Source organism: Ostrinia furnacalis, unplaced genomic scaffold (assembly GCF_004193835.3).
Source record: "Ostrinia furnacalis isolate ACB-3 unplaced genomic scaffold, ASM419383v2 OfSCF2506, whole genome shotgun sequence".
NCBI classification, from domain to species: Eukaryota; Metazoa; Arthropoda; class Insecta; order Lepidoptera; family Crambidae; genus Ostrinia; species Ostrinia furnacalis.
In genome coordinates this window covers 553,386-572,624 of record NW_021132745.1, presented here as the reverse complement: position 1 = coordinate 572,624, position 19,239 = coordinate 553,386, and the positions used below count along the sequence as shown (strand labels likewise).

The window sequence follows — 19,239 nt, the reverse complement described above, 5'->3', positions numbered from 1 at the left end:
ACTTCGATCTGTGGCGCAGATAATATTTTAATTTATTAGAATTGCATACGTCTTACTTGAAATTACGTAATACATCTCCTGCTTTGCAATAAATATCTTTATTTCAATAATATCGTACTTCAAAGCAAATAGCAATTCTCCAGCAATAGATTCCAACTCTGTCAAACTTTATTATTACACAGAATAAACCAGACAATTTAGGTTTACCATTGTAATAGCTTCAGATCTAGGTACAAAAGCGGTTTCGTAGTGATGGAGATGCTAAGTTTTCTATCGATAAACTTACCATAATAATTTATCTGTTTTCATAGCTAATATAATAATTTCGTTAGTTCAATAGGTAAGTACAATATTCTTAACGTATAGTTGTTGAAACATTGTTAAACAAATAAAATAAAAAAATAAAATAAAAGTATAGTTTTGTGAAAAAAAATCCACTACCTATTGTTATAATCAATAATCCTCAATAATTATCATCATTATTTTCTGCTACAGAACGTTCACTGCTAAACATGGGCCACCAATGATTTGCTATTTACGAATAGGATTAAACATTACTTTTGTTATATTTACCCACTAGCTGTGCCCGCGACTTCGTTCGCGTAAAAACCCGTTTTCGCAACATTTTTCATTTTTGCTCTGCACCTATTACTCGTAGCGTGATGGTATATGGCCTTCCTCAATAAATGGGCTATCTAACACTGAAATAATCTTTCAATTCGGACCGGTAGTTCCTGAGATTAGCGCGTTCAAGTAAACAAACAAATAAACAAACTCTTCAGCTTTATAATATTAGTAATAGATTATCCTGTTGGCTTGTAATTTATGGCGTTATATCGATACAAATCGACAATCAGCCTCGCAGCATCACTAGTTTGACCTCCAATTATACCTTTCATCACAGAACCAACTTGGCTACACTGTTTAAGCTTTAGGCGGTACATTAAACGAATTCGATACTAAACCAGCAGCTCTCGACTTCGCCGGGAACATTTTTTCGCCTTGTTTTTTCTCGTGAACGAAAACGCTGTGTATTTCTTCGTTGTATTGATAAATAGAGTGATTTTGCATGATAAAAGCAGTATTATTAGCACCACGCTCGCTCGAAAACCTTTTAGGCGATGTTTATGTGATGGGAACCACCGTTTTGTATCAAAACCTTTAGCATTTATGTTGCTACGTTTATCTATCATGGTTTCAATTTAAGTTCGTGTTCTGAGTCTCGATTTGTATATGTAAGAAGACTTGCTGTTATTTATTTATCTACTTGAGTCATTTAATTCTACTATGATAATAATTTTACTCCATTTCAATTTTATAAAATAGACTCTACTAGATTATTGCTGCAATTAATATAATAACATTGCATTATAAAAATTAGCTAATTGTATGCACGCTAAAGGCGGCCACGCCTTAATTAACTCAAAGACAATTATGTCTATGTCTAATCAAAAGGCTTAGGCAAAATGGCTGTTAAAACTATTATGTTATAGGTACCTCATAATATTATTATTGATTTGATAAGGCGTGGTGCAATATAAAGTACAACGCGGTTTCTAGCAGATAACTATTAATTGAGCGTTTTCATTTACAACTTTCTTGGCCACTGCGGTTTAATGAACAGGCAATCCCATCTGTTGGTGGTATTAAGAACTAATTACTCCCATTAAAATGAGTTGCTTGCTTATTTTAAGCACTCTACGTAAACTAAGTTGCTTATACAATTTATTGTAATTGGAAAAAATCGTGTCTATTTCTATATGATCGATTGTTAACCTTTTATAGGTAACTAGCTTTCCGCCCGCGGCTTCGCCCGCGTGGAATTTTGTCTGTCACAGAAAAACTTTATCGCGCGCGTCCCTGTTTCAAAAACCGGGATAAAAACTATCCTATGTTCTTTCTCGGGATTCAAACTATCTCTATGCCAAATTTCATCAAAATCGGTTTCGAGGTTTAAGCGGGAAAGCGTAACAGACAGACAGACAGACAGACAGACAGACAGAGTTACTTTCGACAGACAGACAGAGTTACTTTCGCATTTATAATATTAGTTGGAATATAAAGGCGGCCTCCATAAAAATATGATCAAAATACCACAACAATTACAATCTCAAAATTGAAACCATAAAGGCCAAAACCAATTTGCTGGTACCTTTAAACACCATATCTCTTGTACCAGTCCCAACATAACCATAAAACGAAACACCAATTACATGGCGCCTGGGGCTTTCTGAGATAGACAAAACTCAAGGTCAAATTAAGCCCCGAAGCCATACATAATAGTGGTATTCATTTTATAACTATCTTACGTGTAATTTGGAATGTTTCGCACTTGGTTTGTTTTGGTAGAGTTCACAAAAATGATACACTTTAGACAATTGTATGAAAACAATTGTCTGAAGATGAAAGCTAGAATTAAAGTGTAAAGCACCTGTGGGTAAACTTTTTACTAAGATTGCAAAGCTTGAAATGTATTAAGTACTCGTAGAACAAAGACAGATCATTTACACTTTAGCAATCAAAAAAACAATAGATTAAGACAGATTAACCATACACGCAATAATTGTTCTTTTAAAAGATGATCTGGAAAATTTTCCTAGTCATCAATGCAAGCTAATAAATTGAAATCTGAAAACATCCCATCATTAAAGATGTATTCTAAATTCAAATAAGTCTTGACTATGACATCATAATTCTCATCATCATCTTTCCCAAATCCATGCAAACGTCATTCGATATTGTGAGAAATCACAACTCATACAACAATAATTCTGCAGTCCCACGTGTATTTGCTAACGGTACATGTAATCACGTCGGTAATCACTTTGGATTAAAAAACATCACAGTTTATTTGTAAGGTAAGGCTAGAATCGTGGGTTAGGAGTTGCACAAATTGGATCGGATGACATTAAGTTTTCATAGCAAACAGTGACGGTGTTAAAAGCGTCGAAAAATTGGGCGATGGAGTAAATAAATTTAGAAAATTTTGAGAGAATTTGATCAACTTACACATTGAAGAAATTCTAAGAATTGAAAATAGTGAATGTTTAGAAAAACAAATAGGTAAGCCTGCTAACGGTTGAACAAAATTTGCACTTAATATTCAGAAGAAACGGAAACAATAACGGTTAACCATTACACAACAATCTTAATTTCAAAACTTATTTCGCTTTCGATTTGAAAATTGTGACCCAAATCCCACTTTTCACATTGATTCATGTAAAAAAATAAATCAATCTAACCAAATTGTACGAACGAAATTATTTAGCAAATGCCTGCTCTTGCCTCAGCGATTTGTTTTTGTAACCTTTTGACGTTGATACATACACCTTTACCGCTTACGAGTAATATTCTCTGATTTATTATCAGCCTCAGATCGGAGTCGGTCAAGCGAGAGTAATGTCGAAAAAGGTTTTTGGAAATGCCAAAATATTAGTTGAAGTGGAAAAAATAACAATGGCAGATAATAAACGCCGTGTTGGTTATTTGATTGTAATGTTATTTCTGTGAAGGTTGAAAACACTCACTGAATTGAATAACATTTTATAGTAAAAGGTGAAACAATTGAACTTTAATTGAAATCTGATATTGAAGACAAACAAATCGTTAAAAGCCCTTCATTTCGCCTGAATTCTAAAGATAGTGATCATTATATGGATTATAGCACACACGACGACATCTACGACGAAATTAATGGAAAGATCCCCCATTGCCTTCTCCATTACCATGAAAATGCTTTATACGATCTTTAGTATCTTAGCGTTCGTTAGATTTTGTGGTATCGATATTTGCTTCGTTAGAATGACCCGAATGTTATTTTCTTTTCTCGGAACCCAATTTTCATCGAGCTCTCCCACAAACGTTAGCATTGATTGGCTGCTAACCTTATTATAGCGAAAATCGTGCTCTTAAAACTAGGATATTGTAGTTTCAGTTCGAAATTATCGAAAAGTAGCTCAAAATGCTGGCTCCAGTTATTCTTATCGGAAAAACATTAGCTTGCATTTTGATCACGTTTATGTTTATTAGAATTCAGAGTTTTTATGATAATGGTTAATAATACCCAAAAGTGCTGTATGAAATTGTGACTATAATAGAGGTACATAATGAAGATAATTATCAATAGTAACCAGCAAAATATATTCACAATGGCATACTGTTTTAGAGGACACGTTCTAGTGAACCCAAAACAACAACATCTTTGTGCTAAACCAAAATAGAACCGTACAAAAAATACAAAACTATGTCAGCATTTTTGATAATTCGTAAGTCCATTTGACCATCGTACGTGAGGCCGTGTTACGAATACAACAATACAGTGTGCACTGATTTATTTTTTATATTGTTCTTGTATAATCAAAATTTTAAGTTTGCCTTTGAAATCATAGAGCGAAACATCGAGGCCAAGGCTCGCAGCTACATGACTATCACGTATTCTTGCTAAGGAGTTTTTTACGTTTTTACTTATAAATCTTGAACCACATTTGTATGCTGAATGAACGCGATTTCAATAAAGGATATCGAATGAGTTACCTGTTTGGAATCGTTCTAGTATCTGCAAGGTTAAGATGTGTGTTTTAGTTTGTTTAGATTTTGGTACTATTAAGGAAATTTTGATGTTCTATTAATATCGTAATGAGAATTATCAACTCCGTGTCATCATAACCATCCTCAATTGAAACGGTATCCGCGTCGAAAACTAGCTAAGAATATTAATAATAATAAATCTGACATATTTCTAAGCACAATACCTATCAAATAGATATTCGCTTCTCGCTGGTGACATCATATCGTCGGAAATGAGTAAGTGTACCATCAATCCTGTATTACGGAAAGTGTTTATAAAAGCCAATACAGCACTATTTTATCACTGTCACGTAACCCCACTGAGACCTCCCAATTGAATCGGAAGCTTGGACCATTAAGTTACCACAAAAGCTGTAACCATGACTGTTGTACGTTATGTAGATCTACGATCGAAGCTTTGATACAAAGTTTGTGTTATGAAACATAATCTATTGACGCTTTTGAATTTTGTCGATGGGAACTATTTATTTGTTAAATATTGTGTGGATGTCACTAAATCTTTCAATATTGTCTTTGTTAAGAACTGCTTATGTGATTTTGAAATTGAGCATAAAATTAGTTTAGTTTGTCAATCGATGACTTTTATTTAGACTGAAAATAGTTGCTGCTTAAAATGTCACAGAATGGTCAATATTTGCATTATTTTGTCCGTAGGTACTTTTAGTTTCTTGAACATTAATTTTGCGTCAAACGTAACCTAAAATGGCGTCCACCATTTAAGCTTAACCGCAAACGCCACGCACTTTATAAATATTGATCATTATGCCAGTGACACTGTTATAAACAATACTTATCACTACACACTCCTACTCCAACTATAGAGGTCACTTTGGCATGGCAGGCAAACAATAGTAATCCAGTACATGTTTGGTGAATCCAAATTCGTATACAAATAACAGTGGTTATCAACTCTTACAAATTTGTTAGTAACATAGTAGCTTGAATGTAATGATTTCGGTGTATGTAATCAATACGAAACCACTGTTGATTGGATAATTAATAGGTCGCATTAAAACTGTGTTACGTAATTGTGGAGACCAAAAATATTAATAGGATGCATTTTTATTGTGGATTTATTCAATCAGTGGACTAGACACCATACAATTTTTAAGAACTTTAATTGACGTCGAAAATAATTTTGCTATTGTGTGAATCTCTTAGAGATACCTAACTGTAAGGCTTCGGCCAAACTAACGCGATCACACCGCGATCAGCCGGCGTGCAGCGATGGCGACCAGACCTAAATGCATTGATCGCCATCGCTGCACGCCGGTTGATCGCGTGTGATCGCGTTGGTTTGTCCGAACCTTAACTATAATAATGCATAAAAAACTGTTACAATGTAAAAAAAATACACACACACATAACCTACACTTATGTAAATGTAATATTATGTGCGGAACTTTTTCAGAATAAATAACATTAATTCAATAGTTCTTTTTGACAATAAATCGCGCCACCCAAATTTATTCCTAAAGAGGTCAACTAAAAAGCCATAATAATAACATTTTATGACCCCATACTGAAGCCAAATGTATTAATATTCACACATAAATATGACAAGTTAGTGGTGTAATAGAAAATCATACAGTAGGGTTCGGATTAGGCAGCCATTAAGCACGACTGAATCCACAGACAAAAATAAAGTTCTCTTAACTCTGTTCAAAATGAATTAATCTTTTCCGCTGGCAATACTTTTAGCCTTATAAAATGGTTACTTGACATAGTAGGTAATTGAATTTTTTGCATTAAGAGTCGCATCTCAAACTAATTTGGTTACTTGACGTTACAAAGATGAGCGCAGATTAGCAAAATTACTTAAATGTTCCAGTTAAATTTGGTACATTTTAATACATTATCTACTATAAAATAAGGAGCTTCCAAATCGTTTATATGAGTAGGAGATCTGTGGAAAAAATAATTAGCAGAATAGCATTACCTTGCTTATCTTCATAAAAATAATTATAATTTGACAGAAAGTGGCTCTACTGTTAAACTTTGAACTGTGACAGTGCCTTAAAGTGCGTTGACAGTTGGATGTAGTGTGTTTGAATAGTAATATAGGTTAGTTAAAATTCAGGTCGTGTACGTGTATGAATGGGCGATTATGGCGAAAAGGGGTCAAAATAGACGTAGCTTTGGAAAGGTCTGTGTGCGGAGTCGTGACTGGCGCTAGGGCGGGACTCGTGGGGAAAGTATCGATATATGCACGATAAATATCGATTATTAAAAAAAAAGAAACCAGCAAGTTCGATTCCTTACTAACGTCGTAAGTTTCTGTTGAGATTTACAGCTGTAAAAATAAATAGTAAAGAAGCAAAACACTATTTTAATAAAAACCTCAACAATAGTTCTTTTGTTTTCAAGAAACTCTGCATAAGCAAAAAACACGATATTTCTGGATTCACATAACTTTAGAATATTCTCGTACTTACCATGACTTTACAATTTATTACCACATTCTTCAACCAGTTAATCATTAACCAACAATTCCGTAAACAGATAACGCTGCCATTACACCGCACATCCCTACTGTCTCACAGTCCTTGACTTATACGTAATTTATATTCACTTCCTTATGCCACTATGTGCTACAGCCTTCTCTAGGCTTCTCTCGCCAGCCTTACGCCAAGTCAACACTTTACATTATTTAAATTTCACACACCTATACTGATCCGTCTTTCATATCTCGGTTCAGAGATGTGGCAAGATTGGCAATGCAGCAAAAATTTACACTAAAAACGTCCAAAATGTGAATATTGGAAAGTAAGGGAACAATTATTTCCAACAAATAACAAAGAGAAGGCAAACAATAAAAGCCCAACACCTAGAATCTGATAAGTTAATATCAACAGAACAAAAAGACGTGAAGACGGACTTAATAAAGCGCAAGATGTCGTCAAAAATTCCAATCTTTATTTTCAAACGGGTCCGATCAAATTGCTTCTGTAATAAGGGACCGGGATGATAGAAAAAAGTTTCATTTCGACAATTGCGAATCATTATCAGCAAACACAAAAGGTACGGGCTCTAGAACTGTGGATATTACAAAGGGCACAGTCGTCGGGCCTTTGTTCGTTTCAAAGGGTGATGTCCAACATCTTCATTAATATTTCCTTCCCGCTCGTTCTGAGTTATGTGTAAAAGAGTAAACACCTTTTTATTGTTCGACTCTACGTCCCCTGGAGATGCGTTGTAAAGTGCCATATGGCACCGAAATATTTGAAGCAAAATGTTGAATAAAGACTGAATTGACAAAGAGTCTTTCAATTCAAACGCTTCTAAAACAAATACACAGAGCTGTCTCACCATTATTATTTTTGATAACACACACAACATCTTAATTTACAAACGAATGAATCATTGAATAAATTTCACAGTCATTTAAACCGCAAAATATTAAATTAGGCAGTTAAAATTCAATCCGAGATCGGCGCCATTAAGTGATTTTTTAAATATATTTATTACGTTATTTATGAGCTTCCTCAAAGGAAGTCGTTATTAATCATCTTTAAAAACCTTATCTTGTGACCTCAATTTGTTAGCGAAATTGCGGACTTGGCGTTACCAGCTTGCAAACACGGAAGCTTTGCTGGCCTTGGACCGTATCGACACACGCTGGCATACTTGGTGATATCCTTTAACTAACATTGATGTACTGCACCTCAGGGTACACATTTTTGTTGAAAAATATCACTTATTTCGACTGCATAAGAAAGAGTTTTAGCAATTTAGAACAGCAAAAGCTGACCCCGAATGAAATGGGATAAGACACAGAAAAAATACTACTCCTTACAAAATGCCAACGCTTGATATTGTGCCCTCTGGACCTAAGTTCACTAAAACTATTTTGAAGCTGCGTTGTTATTAAAATATGAAGTAGTAAACTGATGAATCTGTAAAGAGTGGCTTGATCGGTAATATTTTTTCTATGATTGAATCAATATCACTATTATTTATTATTTTATTTACTACTATAACAAGCCAAGTATTGTGCAATACTAACAAATGTTTAGATAAAACCTTTGATTCACATACAGACCTACTTTACTTATTTACCACAGCATCGAGTGTCCCAGATTGTATGGAGAGGGCAACTGCCCCGGCCATAAAACTAAGAAATAATTAATGAGGGCAATCACAGATTCTGATACAACTCCCAAGGAATGAATGTGAAGATTGCTTGATACTGCGACTTAGTAAAGGATAAATTAATAAAAAGTGCGGAAGATACGGAAAGTATAAAATATAGGCGATGTTGATGACTACTTAAGACATCTTCAAATTGATAAGTGCAGTGATTTATAAGCACGCAACAATGTTTAAATCTTTGTTTAAAATTCTGTTCAAGCTAGTACTATGCAGTTATACACAGAATAAACTTTTCTAATAATTTAAATACAATGCAACTCAAACAATTATGTTATTATGTATACAGACGATAAATTACGAAGCAATGCCTTAAACAGATAATGTTTAATACATGCAAATACATAAACCTCCAATTGCTAGTGTTGTAACACATGAAACAAGGAAGACATTTGGCGCAATTTAATACTCAATAAAATAAACAGAAACCTAACTAAAACAAACCAAGATGGTATATAGGAAGTCTAGACTGTATTAATGTCAAAGTTAAACTAAACAGACGCATAAATATATCGTAAAAGGATTTAAAATGTCTGATTTCTCAGCAATGGCCTGCACGTGTTCACGATACGTGCCCAGAACGCGGTGTATGGTGTTTTGCCAGCCTTCCATTTAAGGTACTGTTTGTGCACAGCTGGTTCAGAACGGCCACGGCAATTAGATAAGTGGTCGTTTGAAATCCATTTACAGTTCTTGATATGGGTATTAGAACAAAGTGTCGAGGCTTTTGAATTTGAAAATTTATCATAGCACAATAAAATCAATTGTGTGGATTTAGAATTATTTTGCTCTTTGGAGCCTTAACATATAGTCACTTATTTTTTTCTCTACCAGCGCTTCCAGAAATATTTGGCAAGTGCTAAAAAAGCGCCACAACAAACTCAGTCACTACAATCTATCGGTACTTCCTTCTAATCATCAACTGTTACAACAACAACAACAGAGAATCAGCCGATTATCTACTCAAAAAACTTATGCCCGTATTCACAAACGATGCTTGCTTAAAGAAGCAGCAAATTGAACACACAGCGTTGAATAGCGCTCTGTGATTGGTTCGTGTGTCACCCTGTGCGTCCACGCGCACTATGAGACCTTATAGTAATGTTTGTGAAAACGGCCGTTAACGTTCTGGCTGTGTTAGTTATTCTGTGGTATGCTTATTATGATCTATGCGTAGCCAACGCCGCTATTCCGCCGGGTCTACAAGGGCATCCACTTCGTTTCCTAGCTGCTTATACAGATACTGTACCACCGTTTGATAGCTTTTTAAGCGATCAGAACAGCGAAATTACTCAGCTTTTATGACTCTTTTAGTATCTTTACGGTGAGCGAGATTAAAAATTAATTTGGAAATCGTAAACTAGATTGTGTTCTAAGAAAGATTAAGGAGTTTGGGTATTTTGGAGCATCTAAAAATTGTTGAAGTCAATATCAAAACCAGTTAACATTTTATGAAGTGCTTTTAAAAATACATTTCATAGCTGGTGGATAAAGCAACAGTTTCGTATTATATTCTATAAGGGATTACATTTTTTGTAGAATGCATCAAAACTTCGTAACAGACAGGCATTTGAGCAGTCCATAAATTTCTAAACACCAGGAAGCCCTCAAATTACGGAAACATTAATTCTATCATATTTACGAAACAACTACAAGCTGTACCAATAGATTTTACATGCAGTTATCGTTAAATGTTATTCGTACTTACAGTAGCAATTTCTTTGAAAAGTATTGCACAAGCAATAATAGCAACCATTGAGCTCTATGGCTGCGACAAAGGGTATGCCAATTCCTATAAATATGTGGCGTGATACTCCGGTTGGGTTTGTAACGGACTTTGATAGCGACCAGATGCTGTTGAATTGCCATCTAAATAGGAACTAAATTCTATAAGGATCCTTACACTTAGCATCATACCAGATATTTTATTGTAGTAGTCTCAACTCTTTCATATTATTTTAAAATAACCTGTTTTCGATGTGGCTTTTTAAATCCTCTGGGGATGAAAGCGATTTCAACAGCAGTATTAGCTTGTCCTTTTCACGCTTTAACAACAATCGGTATACGTAATAGAGACGGCAGAATATTACACCTGCGTTCACGTGCGACTGCGTTTTATTGCGACTTTGCTTGACTTATTTCCCTCCCTTTATCTCTTTTATACTATTTACCCAGCCCTTTGGATTCCTTGGTTTATAGACACTTGAAAATGTTCATATTTTTCGTTTTGAGCAATACGAATTCATTGTGTATTAACTTCAAATACTAATGGAATATTAATTTTGTTTTGTTTGTGTCCTGACTGTTGTAAATTTTGTTTATTTACAGACAACTCACCTTTAATGTCAGCATTCATAAAAATACCTTGGGAGTTTCGTTGATCTGTTGAATGAAGAAGACAAGCTACAATAATGTGTTGTGAAATCGAAAATATTCAATGCAAAACTCGTACTACGCTAAGCTTTCATCACAAACATGTGTCAATATAATGTCAAAATGACATTTAACATGTTTTGATAAATTAACACAACTTTAGTGACGCCTGAGTACAAATAAAGAAGGTGCCTTTGCTGTCATCGACACTGCGACAGAATATTTCAGTCACGAAACTGCAACTGTGATAAATTATATCGAAACCAGACTTGAATCTAGTCCAAACTAAATTGCTCCAACAAAAACTGTATAATAATATCGTCTGGATACGTGGATGCAAAAAACTCCCTACCTCTCATAGTCCGGGCGAAAGACTTTTTATTTGAGCTTGTACTTTTTTAGTTATACAAATATCATTTTTCCAAGTTCTTAGCTAAACCGTACAGTAAAAAATACAATTATTACTGTCAGTGGTTAACTATAAGATTTAGTTATTTATTTTTGTAAGTACAATATTTATGATAATTACATATTTTGTATTATGCTTGCTGTCATCTTGTGGAAATGTTCAATGATAATAAATTCTATTCCTTGGCCCTTAATGAATACGAAACCTTTGAACCTTAAGGCATATCACTCATTAATCCTTATCATATTGACAGCAGTGAATATGTTAAATAAAATGAAAAACTATATTTTGAAAAGAAAAGTTGCTCAACCAATAACAGTTGACATTATCCATCGTTTATTAATAATAATTTTTACAAGGTTTAAAAGCATAATGTTGATATTGTATACCAAATAAACATATTTTATCACTTTTTTCCTAAAATTTTAGTTTTTAAATAGAAATTGTATATCAAAATCGTACTGATATTCTGTCTCTGCCTCCCGGCCTATTGCCTACCTCTACGAAGTTCACCTTGAGCCCGTGTGGGCGTTCCGAACTTGATTTAGTTGCCATCTGACAAACCCTTTTTTTGTCCTGAATATAAATAAGACGAACAAAAAAGGGACAACACTGACAAGGCATATTTACGCTGGGTTTCGTCCAGTTTCGTCTCATAATTATTATGTTGGTCACGTTATCGGCAGCTGATAAAAATCCGTTGGATTTTAAAATAAATCTTTAGATCTATGTACATTTAGTCAGAGTTAACTATAGGAAAGTTGAATTTATGGTACATCCTGAACTTTTGCCTCTATTACTGATCATACAGGCTGTATTTTTTGGACTCGTATGCTTGGGAAAAAGAGTGATTCTGGTTATTTTTAATTACTAAACCCTATGGTTTTCTAAAAAAAGTATAACCATGAAAAGGTAAACGCAATCACGCAGTGGTTCTAGTGCATGATTTTAAAATTCGAATGTAACGTCAAACTTTTCTTCTTTAAAAAGTTGTGTACACTGGCCAGTTTATTCATTCCGCCATAGACCCCAAAAAAGTATAAAGTTAGCGTGGTTTTTTGCAGTTTCCACCGGGACCGCCCGTACAGATTTTAGTGAAAGTAAGATTTGAATAATAAAAGAGAATTTTCGGGTGTGTTCTTACCACATGTTGTTTTTATATTCAGGGGAGCTAGAAATGGTGGATTTTTCCTGTATGGTGATTGTAATTTAAAATCTAATAGTTTTTGTTGTATAATTATAGACCTGTACTGAAGTATAATTATCTAATAGTGTACTTAACTAATATTTATCTACCACTCCACGTTTCGACTTAAGGAAAATGACCCTTGTCCAAGTATAGACCTAATAGTCCTCCAACGCTTCCTACATGATTTGATAATGACTTCCCGTGTCCTTTGACATCCTCGTTTGTCAATGTTTTACATGTGGCCGAGACACGGAAGCCACAACTATAACCCTTTACTGAAAAAGTAACTTAAGAAGCATATCCACTCAATCACTTACAGAAAAAATCGGTCGCGCGTAACACTTAACTAGAACCAATTAACATCTTACATAACCAATCCAACCTACGCACAAAATTTTCCACTACTAAACTGTTTCAATACATACAATTTGACCTGTTTGTTATAATAATTTCTATGATAACAATATCATTAATAGTAAGGCCGCAGACTTAATGGTGCAATGTCATGCATACTAATTCAATAAAACCAGCTCTTTCTGCCCGCGGCACCGCGGACATGTCTGAAATAATAATGCTCCCACAATTATACAGATAACACTGATTTCTGTCTGAAACATAAATCTATTTTATAGCCCGTCCAATAGTTTAGTCGATTATAAATGCTATAATGTTCCTTTTTCATTTGTTACAGACTAAGAAGAACAATCCAAACCACATCAAGAGGCCAATGAACGCGTTTATGGTGTGGTCGCAGATCGAGCGCAGGAAAATATGCGAGCAGACGCCTGACATGCACAACGCGGAAATCTCAAAGAACTTGGGCCGCGTGTGGAAGACCCTCAACGATGAGGAGCGCCAGCCCTTCATCGACGAGGCAGAGAGGCTCAGGCAGCTACACATGCGCGAGTACCCCGACTACAAGTACAGGCCTCGCAAGAAGACCGCGAAGCCTGCCACCAGGACGGGCGCGGTCACGAAACAAAAACGCAAGCAGAAGGCGGACTCGAATAACAACAGGGGCATGTCGAGACGGCGAGCGCGGCCTGCGCCAACCGTCCCCAGCGTCCCGGTGGAGACACCAGCTCCTCCACCCTTGCCAGCATCCCCTGCCGGCTCTCCCGACTCCCCTGAATCCGCGTGTCTCTACGAAGACAGCACGCGTCGTGACCAATCGGATTTGACGGATCTCTACTCCATCACCGACCTGCTCCCTCTGCCGGCGGACTGCGAGGTGGACCTCGACGCCCTGACGACCGACATGGAGTCCTTCGAGACCGCGTCCTCCTCCTCCGGCTCCCACTTCGAGTTCTCTTGCACGCCCGACGTGTCGGACATGCTCAGCGAGATCGGCGTCCACGGAGACTGGGTGGACAACACCTTCTCCTCGTACCTAACGTCGTCTTAGAGCGGTGTTCGGGTCGCCACGGCCGCTGCCGGCCTGTTCCACTGATCTCATACGGTCGGCCGAGAGCCGCCACCTGGAGGCCACGCCACGCGGCGCCCGTCCGCCGCCCCGCCTAGAGAGTGCCTACATCCAAAATGATGTGTCGACATTTGGATTCAATGTACAAAGTTATTTAATAAGGGTCGAGGGAGATAATTATGTTTATTGTCCGGCCGCGAGGCCGATTCTCCTTCAGTTCAGGTTCTTAATTTTAGTTTTAATAGGCGACACGCTTCAACGTTTGGAAGTGCATCAGTTTCAAAGTAAAGGCTGTGAGTCGGTTCTTTTGTGGTGTTGCTTTAATTGAAAATTACTTTTTTGTAAATTGTGGGTGTTATCCAAACGGCACGTCTCTGACAGTAAATAAATCCGTCTACACTCCGTCGCCTGTTTAATAAGTCACGGGTCAGTTAGGGATCGGCGTTGGATTGTTCGTCTTCGATTTCACTCGATCAGACATGTATATAATAAAATCGAGGATCTTGAATGCCAAATGAAGGTGAAGTTGTGTTGGGGTCTCTGTCGCTCGCCGCACCGCGTCGCGTCCGTTTCGTATTATTGACTTGGCTTCTAGTACGTTACAAATAGTAAGTTTGCAATTTCTTTGACACACCATTTATGTTTTGATTCGTACTTTTAAGCGTGACCATTTACTTTTGGACTATTAGATGAAATATGTATTCGTAATAGAAAAATAAGACTAGGTTATAGTCATCTTGCGTTGTCTACGTAAGTTCACATATACTTTGATGCACACGTAGTTGATAGTCGACGATTTACTTTTACTATTTGAAGCAACTCGGTTTGCCATGGATAAATTTCGGAGCGGATTTTTCGAGAAGGTATTCGATGTTTGATGGGTTGAAGAGAATCCTTACCATGTTTGAATTGGAATTGAACGAGTACGCATAATCTTGCCCTTCTATCTTCCGTCTTGATGTATGCGCCTCTTGTTCATGTTATTATGCATATAAATGTCATAGTAGGGATACATATTCAGTGTTGGATGTCTTGCTATAATGTATGTTAGGATGATAAAGTAAGGATAACTGTGGTAAGGTACGGACTTATATGTAAAATATGATGGCACCTATGGATCATGCAAAGGGACACTTCAATACTATTTTATTTTTCTTAACGCTAAATTTTCAATACAATGTTCTATAGAAACATACATATCAATATGGGAATGTGTTGTACTGTGGGACGGTGGAAAAATATGGATCGGCAAACAAACGTTAGTTTTCACTATTTCTTTGCTATTTCAAACACTGTGATTTACTTTACGGATTTTCTAAATTATAAGATTCTAGTGGAGACTGATAACGCATAGATTAGTTTTAGCAGCGCTAGCTTCTGTAACTTTTTTAATTTGTAAAACTGGGCATAATTACATTATTGTGAAATCAATAAGGACCTATTTTTGATACTTTGCGCTGCTGTGAAAAGCGGGTTTCGATCTTTAATAATAATTGTAAAAATATTTTAAAATTAACTGAATATCATGGAAAAGTAAATAATTAATATTGCAAGCTTATGCTATCGGAATTAAATATAAACTTCTTGTCGTAATAAGAAATCTGTCCATTTCAAATTTTGCTTTTCACAGTAGCACATAAGATAAATTGTAAAAATGCTAATATTCTGTCAATTTACCGAAATTGGTGTCAGTTATGGAGTAAAGTTCACCTGAACGTTGCTTCTTTCATTTATAAGATAGATACCTTCTACTAAATATACTATTTCAGATTGTGAAATCAATATTTGTAGATATCATGTGTCCCTAATATTATTAAAATTAATCTAAGGGATCCGTTGTGCTCTATTTGATAAGAAAGAAAATGCTTTACCTATATTATTATATTCTTATAAATATATATGTAAAAAACAAGTTCATGTATTACTTAGTAAGTGTCTATGGAAACCCAACTATTGTGAAAAAAAAAACAAAAATTACATGTTAATATCTATATTATTGCAAATCTGTAAGTTACACTGTCTCGTGTGTTGTAGAATATTATGATAATATACTTATATGTAACGATGTGAAGAAATGAAATAAATTTGTGCCTAATAATCTATTTGGGATTCTTCATAATACATTATACTTATATTTTAGTAATGCTCAAGGTATTTTTAAGCATGTAGTCGTTATTAGATGCTGTTGCTTAGAAGAAAAAAAATACGAAAGTAAAAATAAAACATAGTTTATTTTCTTAAAGCCAGTAACTGCATTTGCCATTGATTTAACTTTGCTAGCTTACAGTATGATAAAGGTTCCATTTAATGTCGTCATACAAATACATTTCATTGGATCGTATCCTATGCCTATGTAAAATATCCCTCCATAAGTTAAAACTTTGACAATAAATGTCACTTTTTGCGTTTTGTGTGTTCTAAGCGTTCTTACGAAGTTTTGTACCGCATTTCATTTGAATGTATTTCGGAAACTGCTTGCGTTCAAACTATTACTCTTTTCTGTTTACTTCAGTAGTGTTCTCTTGTTAAATATAGATTTGATCCAACGACTAAAAGCAATATGGTAACAGCGAAGCTCAAATTAGTATAAAACATCTCTGATAATAATCTCGTGACAGTTTTCAGTTGTTCTTCTTCGACATCTTTTGTGCTAGCTCATAAAATTTCGTCCCAATCTGGTTTGAGATTTTATGGTTCACCGTCACAGATTTTATTACTAGAGATTTCAATAACCCCAAAAGTATTTATATTGAACGCAACATCGAATTTATAACGTTGTAATATAGCGCTTCTTGTTGTATTTCAATATTTGGAATTATCAGGGTTAAATGTTTTCTTTTGTAATTAGAGTGTAATGAACACTGGTATTTACTCTGATTGCCTTCAAACCTTCATCTTGTAACTGATCCTTTGCAATCACAATATTTTCTTCCTCGTAGCTGTAAACTTCATCCGTGAAGTTAAGATTAAATTTAACGATATGTATGTAAGTAATAAAACTGTTTATAATAATGGAGTCAAAATAAAGCGATACTGTGAGAAAAAATTAGAAGTTATATATAATAAACGTCTCAACGGAATAAATTATCATAGAGGACGTAGTTAGTTGTTGTAGGATATATAATTAATTATATGTAAAAATAACAATTGTTGTATTTGTTCATTGATCGCGTGGAAGCTTGTCAACTCGCTTGCCATCCAGTAGATTTACATTTTCTGTGAAAACATCAGACAAAATATAACCATATAGATGTGTAATGTATACATATACGATTGTAAATGTAAGTATGTAAGCGATTCAATACGATACATTAGTGATTTATTCACAGAACTGAAAAGTTAAAATATTCTCGTTATGTTGTGAAAATTGAACGTAATTTTATCTATATGTATATATCTATCTCTATTGTTGATTTAATTGGTAAGCGACTTCTTCTATGTGTTTTGTTTCTTCTGTACTTTGAGACACAACGAAACTTTCTTTCTCTCTCTTTCCCAGCACATAAATGTATTAAGTAATTAATATGTAATTGGTGTCTATAAGAAGTTAAGATGGTAAAACAGTATACCTTTGAATACCCCATTATTGTATGTCAACATGGAATTGTAGTGGATTCATTTAACGTAACCTTATATGTTGTTGACGTAGTGTCATTAATGATAATCGGTATTAAGGAAGTTAATGTTAACGATAAAACAAAGAAATCGCACAATCTGAGTCAAGGAACTAATGTAGGCATAACAATTATAGTTATTATACAATTATTATTCGTAAGCGATGAGTTAGGTGTGATAGGAGTTAAAATTACATTTTGATTTTAAAATTTTACTACTTTTTTACTTAAATCATTGCAGAGAAACCTCTTTTTTAATTAAACACATTCTAGCTATTCTATGCTTTTCAAAATATCTACAACCAGTATCACCACTTGATTTGAAACCATCAGAATTCGTAATGAAGTTGTTAATGTTTGAAGTTTGACGTTGTCCCATTTTTTACTGTAAATAATATGTTGATCAATTTCTTAGGAACAAAAATATAAGGATGGTCCATTTATAGATGTAAATGTAAGATAATGTTAGTGCAGCATATTACCTTGATAATGCATTGTATTTCTTCATCTGAAATGCCAAACTTTTCTTATAGAGCTGGAGCTTGGTTTATCAAGTTTGACTGAGACGATTCGCGCTTTCCCGGGTTCATTTGTCATTGTAAATATCTTGTTAACCCATGAGGCCACGTTGGAGATCAGTTCTTCTGGGCGTTTCGAACCTATTCTAGTCTTGGAAGGTTACACTTTGGGATTATCAACTGTACTCCTCATAGCTTCAACAGCTTCATCACTCAGCGTTAGCAATTTGGTGGCCTTTGCATCATCGATACCTATTTTTTTAGTTTTTTTTATTCAATTTATACCAAAAAAATTATGATGCTTTTATAAACTGTTACCGATGGATCTCTTATTAGTAGCACTTACAGTTATAACGAGAATTCGGCTAACCAAATATTGAAGACGTTCGTTTTTAACACTTATTGGATCAAAAGCGTTGTAAATATTAGATCGGGCTTGTTTTAAGTGAACAAGAAACACAATCCTCCCAAACGAATCAAAATTGTCACCCGAACGGGTTTATTTTATTAAAATCTTTTTTCTGGTAATAGTTTAAGATTTTTTAATTTTTATCGATAAGTTTTCGTATAACGAGGAGCGTGTAGTTCGAAAGCTAATGATTTTCCGTCATACGTTGTATAAATTATTGATATTATGTATTTTTAAGATACTTACTCTTAACTGCATATAATGTACGTAGACATTTAAATTGTTAAGTATGAAATAATAATATTGTAGCTACCTGTCGGTTTAAGGAGAACGTGTACATTTTGTAACGTAATTTGTTCAATAATGAATATATATTATAACGCATTGGTAAAAATAAATCATTCAGTTTTTAAAAAATAAACCAGATTTTCATTAGGTTTTTGAAAAACCTTTCATCGAAACCTACCTACCACTGTGATAATTATAAGATTTGTGAACAAAACTTTTCAATAAAACTGTCTCGTACCTACGTATCGATATGTTACTTATCCTCATAAAAATAAAAATA

At 34.8% G+C, this 19,239-nt stretch overlaps 1 protein-coding gene across 1 annotated transcript in view; it reads left to right on the top strand.

The window, feature by feature from the left end:
* The window catches only part of LOC114355784 (transcription factor Sox-12), a 96,995-nt gene extending 77,964 nt beyond the window's left edge, over nucleotides 1–19,031 (top strand). Inside the window, exon 2 of the mRNA XM_028308803.1 lies at nucleotides 13,399–19,031. Within this exon, the coding sequence (XP_028164604.1) occupies nucleotides 13,399–14,112 (714 nt within the window). The 3' untranslated portion in view covers nucleotides 14,113–19,031. The remainder of the gene's footprint in view (nucleotides 1–13,398) is intronic.
* Nucleotides 19,032–19,239: the final 208 nt, after the last annotated feature.